The sequence below is a fragment of the Citrus clementina genome, unplaced genomic scaffold, assembly GCF_000493195.1.
Source record: "Citrus clementina cultivar Clemenules unplaced genomic scaffold, Citrus_clementina_v1.0 scaffold_6, whole genome shotgun sequence".
Classification (NCBI taxonomy): domain Eukaryota; kingdom Viridiplantae; phylum Streptophyta; class Magnoliopsida; order Sapindales; family Rutaceae; genus Citrus; species Citrus x clementina.
The window spans coordinates 20,994,785-21,000,784 of NW_006262139.1; the positions used below are offsets into that span (position 1 = coordinate 20,994,785).

The following is a 6,000-nucleotide window of genomic DNA, read 5'->3' on the forward strand; positions in this document are numbered from 1 at the left end:
TTCTATATCGACATGTGGCTCAATACCTTCGCTCGGAACTCGAGGTGATGTGGTCACGAATATAGGAATGCATCCAAAATTAGCTACGTCAGATGCCATATGCAACACAACCCTCACCATTTCATCATCACATATATCCATGGGCATTGCACATATACAATTTAATGTGTTACTAGACCTCAAAGTTGTCTTCATTGTGATACTATAGTCATTAGGGTTTATTTGTAACACCTCGTATACTCTTGCCAATAACTGATCAAACAGATAATTTTTTCCAACCAAAAAAGCTCGATTTTTACCATTCACGTACTCCATACAGCCATTCTCTAATGTCTCCCACCAACCATCGTAACACAATTCAAGTACAACTGAATCCATTAAGCCTGAAATTATAAATTTTTTTTTTGAGTCCTATTAAAATAATACAATTTTAATGAATCTCCAGGGTGGGTGCGACAGGCAACCTGTAGCCCGAAGCTTGGTGCGACAGGGTGCCTGTCGCCAGATTTAGATTCACCCGACTCAGTTCAGTAAGTTCAGAAAATAATTCATACCACTAAGTGATGTCGATTTGTGTTGGATCCGGATAGATTATGATCGGATATCACTTTTACCGTTGTCTTTTGCGGTCGCCGTTGGCTGATGATTCAAGAGTGAAAAGATGCTTTTGGTTTGGCGATATGGGAGAAACAATGTTGGTTTTATTCTGTAAAGAAGGGTATTTGGGAAGAAAGGCTTGTGTTTGGCTAATGTTGATAGAAAAAAGTTGAGAGGGTTAATTGCGAAAATAATAAAATATTAATGGTTATTTTCGTAAATTTCCCTATTTAATTTCATTCCATATCTCAACCATAGACATCATCAAGAAAATAATTAAAATTTATAAATTTATGCAGAAAATAATTAAAATTTATAAATTTATGCGTTACAATTAACAAAAAGTATTTATAAATTTATGCATTACAATTAACAAAAAGCAGAACAATGTTAAAAAAGAGTATGATTTCAAGCTTTTGAAATAAGGAGTTTGTTTTTGTTTCATGGAATACATGTGTTAAAGAAACTAAAATGTGATGTTTGTGAGTGAATGATAAAAACCTCACCGACTTTGCATGCTATTAAACTATACAATAATACTAGAGATTTCATTTCATATGTGAGTTCTAATTTGAGTTTTCTAATACATTACACTTATCTATTAGATGACAAATTATGAAATTATTTCTTACTGTATTCTATCATCCCATTAATAATGAATGTCTTAAGACTCAAATTAGGACTTAAATTTTAAGATGTTAGCATTATTCGAATACAATAATTTGATTTAGAATAGAAATCACACGAAAAATGTTCCCTACGGTCATTCTAACATGCGCATATGGTAAAAATCAGTTCCATTAAGTGATGCACAATGCAAAGAACCAATACTACAATGATATACACTTACGGTAAGAATTAAGATCTATGTTATGACAATAATCAAGACCATTAATACGTGTATGGTCAAGAAAAATCAAGATCATCATATGATCCATATATAACAAGAAATAATTATAATTATATGTGAATGTAAATATTAAAATTGAATCTGAAATTATGGTAGTTAATATTTTCTTTTATTGTCCTTTGTTCATTGCTGTAAATTAGGCTTGTAGGCTACAAGTAGTAGCTATTTTTGTCAATGGTTGGGATCGTATGAGATTTTACTTAAATGGATATAAACTTGGAGTCAGTCCTTTCCCATTTTTACATTTGGATCAAAATCAATTTTTAAAAAAATCTCAAACCGTTCAAAATTTCGTCCCATTCCAATTGTACCAAATGTCTCAAGTGTCCCACTCAATTAACATTTTAATTTTCATTAACATATTCAATAATAGTTTGAAATTTTCATATTTTTCTATCGATAACTCAGAACTCGTTTGAGATTATTTTTAGGAGGTTTAAAAGTGATTTTGAAAAGTTAAAAGTTAATTTTAGTGTTTGATAATTTGTTTTAAAAATCACTGTTAGCGAAATCATCCTATGCTACAACTTATTTTGAAAAGTAGGAAAGTAGTAGTTTTTAAAAATCTGATTTTGAAAATCAGTTTTATACTTAATGCTACTAAATATACATCCTCATATATGTTATAAAAATCTAAAATTATTTTTATTAATTAGGAAATAAAATCATTAACTTTAAAGAGATTATTATTATTACTACCAATTATATTGACATAACAAAATAAGAAATAAAATAAGAATATAAAAATATTTATTTTAATTATCAATTATTATATATACAATAAAAAATAATTTATATACATGTTTATAAATGTGTAAATAAATCTTATTCAATATTATGTCAAATTCAGTTATTTATATCATTACAACAGTTCAATAGTAAGATTTACCAAATACATATGACTGCTTTTTAAATTTACAACAATTTTAAAAATAAATTTTACTCATGATTTAACTAATTCTCTTTACAATTAATGATTTTTACAGCACAACTAATTATAATTATTTTAAAAGCTACATGATTACCAAACTAACCCTAAATCTTGCATCGTTCTTATTGAAGCATCATCAAAATTTAACAACTGATTTATAAAATACTTGGATGATGACATGATCGGTTCAGAGTCAAGCTTCTTAAAACTTTATTTCGAGTAGCATTTTCCTTTCATTCAGTTTAGCTTCAAACTTATATCATTGTGGATAGGCCTCTATAATTGAATATAACGCTGGCATGCTGATGATTTTGCAGCGGTGGAATCCACCTTGTTCCAATAATTTCATCCACTCTTGTTCAGTCCTTTCCTTTCCACCAGTGGTGTGAGCAAACATAACTAGATCAAACACCAAGCCCATGTCGCCAAATATGTTATTACCATCTTCTTGTACAACGATTTCAACCAAAACAAGCTTTCCATTTTTATCCGGAATTGCTTGTCGGCAATTTTTCAGAATCTTTACACACGCTTCGTCATCCCAATCATGCAGTATCCACTGTATATGCATAACTAAATTAGAATTAGATAATTACACACAATTTTGGGGTCAAAAGGCATGTTGAGAGCTGTATAAAGAGAAGCATTTGGTAGATGCTTTATAGGAAGGTGACTTCTTTCTTTTTGTTTTTTTTTTCCTCAATATTAGTGTTGAATCAAGGATCACGATTCTGTATTAATTTGTTAATGTCGTGAGCTAAAAACTTCAAGTATTGATTGATAGTTAATCAATAAAAAAATAAAAAAATTAAATTTTACTCATACACTACTATTAAAATATATATAATAAGAGATATTTGAAATCTTAATAGAAATTAAATCACGAGAGATCATATTCTGTTAAATTAAACTGTTACCTTCATAAAAACCGCATCGGCCTTAGGAATGGCATCAAACATGTCACCTCCGACATGGAAGATTCCTTCACACACAGGTGCAGTGGCAACGACATGTGGCAAATCAAAGTTTATACCTTTGATGTGTGGATACGATTTCACAATCTCAGCAAGAGCTCCGCCAGTGCCACCACCCACATCGACCAGTGATTGTATGCTATCAAACCCATCTTTATAGTGTGAGACGAGTGCCTTCATCACAATCTTTGCCGTGCATGCCATGGCGTCATTGAACAAGTTGTTGAATTGAGGGTTTTGTGAAGCAAAATCCCAAATTCCACAGCCATGAGCCTTCTTGAATGCAATTCCACCTTCTTTGACACATTGGCTAAGGTAATGCCACGGTTCCAGTAGCCATTGATTGTTTTCTACAAGAATCATTGGTGCAAGACTTAGCTCTGAGTCATGTAACAGCCATTTTGATATGTGGGTCATTTTGTACAGAGTCTCATCACCACCGTCTGATGACTGGTGTACGGCAAAAATTCCTTTGCGGACAAGCATTCTCATAAGGCGTGCGAGGTAGGGAATGTCCGGACAAGATGAGTCAATTCCTAACATAAATAAAAGTAAAAATAAATCAATTAATGCACAGTAATTGAGAGGCCAAATAATCTGAGCTATTGCTTTTTATCCAACGGAAGAGAGAGTCAATACTTGAGGCTAATTGAGGCAAAGTGATTGGGCTGCCATGTGAGTGCATAATATCAGCTAAACGAAGCTCCACAGCAGACTTCAATGCCATAGAGTCTGCAAAGGCGAACATTAATTGCCATGCTTCAGCTTGCCCTCTTAATAATTCCTCGTGAACTTCCATTGATCCCATTGCGTTTTATCTCCTTCTTCAGTCTAGAGATTGTTTTGAACATATATTTGAACGATCGATATTTGTAGCCAAAACTTGCCCCAAGTTGCCCCAAGTTGATATTTTTGTAATATTTTAATGTTGTTGGCATGTCACAATAAATGAATGAGCATAAATAGAAACAATGTGATTTCATCATGTGTTGGCACGTGTTATCATTTATTGTGACATGCCAACAACATTAAAATATTAAAAAATGTCAACTTGGTGCAAGTTTTGGCTACAAATATCGGAAATGGATCCGGCTACGGTACCGTATTACTATTACATCCGGTCATTAAATCCACTTATATGGATGGAAGTTCACGAGGAATTATTAAGAGGGCAAGCTGAAGGATGGCAATTAATGTTCGCCTTTGCAGACTCTATGGCATTGAGCATAAATAGAAACTTTATTTATAAAAGAGTAAATTTTAATTTACTTTCCACGTAAAACGATAATTTTTAATTTGCTCATAAACATGTGAAAATATTAATTTATTCTTATTTACAATCAAAAGATGAGCTTATATATATGTTGATGATAGGGGCATGTTGATGATTTTTTTTCCTGTTACCTATAAATGTGGATAAATTAATGCTTTCACAATTTACGGAATAAATTAAAAATTATTATTCTAAGTGGGGAATAAATTAAAATTTACCCTTTTATAAAATTACATACCTCTATCATTTCTGATTTTTCTCTACTTATCAAATTTTTTTACACAATCTTTATCTCTGAAATAGTTGAATCATGTTTTCCATGAGTGGAAACCTTACCCATGTTTTGGTTGTTATTTGGTCAACGACTCAAAGTCAATAATTAGCAAAATAAAATAACTTTTGCTAATAAGACTAAGACAAACCAAATCCCTTCAATAAATAATTAAATGAAACAATGATTTGTAGTTTAATTAAGGATAAATATGTTCAATTAGCAATAATGAAAGTATAAAACATTTTTAAATCATCAAAGGAGAAGGAAAGCTCGGTGAGTTTACGTATGCAAGATTCGGAAAGATCGTCAAGTGCATTTTTAAATAAAGGTCAGAAGTAAGGAGGCATATAAAATAGCCAACGTTTTTTCTTTGATCAATTAATCAATAATTTAAAATTTTAATGTCACTATTATATTAATTTTAAAATTTTAATGTCACGGTTATAAGTTCTATCATGACGGAATATACAATGTCGAAGAAAATAAAATAATTTTTGCCAATAAGATTAGGAGAAACCAAATCTCTTAAATAAATAATTAAATAACACAATGAGTTGTAATTTAATCAAGAGTAAATATGTTCATTTATTCCTTACGGTTTAAGTCAAGTATCTAGTTAGTTCTTATATTTTTAAAATTTAACCAAAACACTCATGCTATAAACCAAATCTCTTAAATAAATAATTAAATAACACAATGAGTTGTAATTTAATTAAGAGTAAATATGTTCATTTATTCCCTACTGTTTAAGTCAAGTATCCAGTTAGTTCTTATATTTTTAAAATTTAACCAAAACACTCATGCTGCTACCTTTATAATTATTGGATTTAACTTTTTAAGGGTAAAATAATATTTATGTATGATATAATCTAAACTTTATATAAATTTGACATGCAACATGTAAAAAATCGATGATTAAGAAAAAAAAATTACCAAGAGTTTTTGATTAATTTTTTAAAAACGTAACAACTAATTGTATATAAGAATTATTTGAATAATTAGGTCAAACCATAAATCTAAAGAAACTTGTATGATTGTATC

General features: G+C 30.4%; 1 protein-coding gene across 1 annotated transcript; it reads right to left on the reverse strand.

Annotated features, from left to right (window-relative positions):
- Positions 1–2,593: 2,593 nt before the first annotated feature.
- Positions 2,594–4,241, reverse strand: LOC18038449 ((R,S)-reticuline 7-O-methyltransferase). Its single transcript, XM_006430222.2, has 3 exons — positions 4,052–4,241; positions 3,356–3,948; positions 2,594–2,997 (listed from the first exon to the last, which is right to left on the reverse strand). Exons 1-3 carry the CDS (start codon positions 4,218–4,220, stop codon positions 2,698–2,700), a joined length of 1,062 nt encoding a protein of 353 aa, XP_006430285.2. The 5' UTR covers positions 4,221–4,241; the 3' UTR covers positions 2,594–2,697.
- Positions 4,242–6,000: the final 1,759 nt, after the last annotated feature.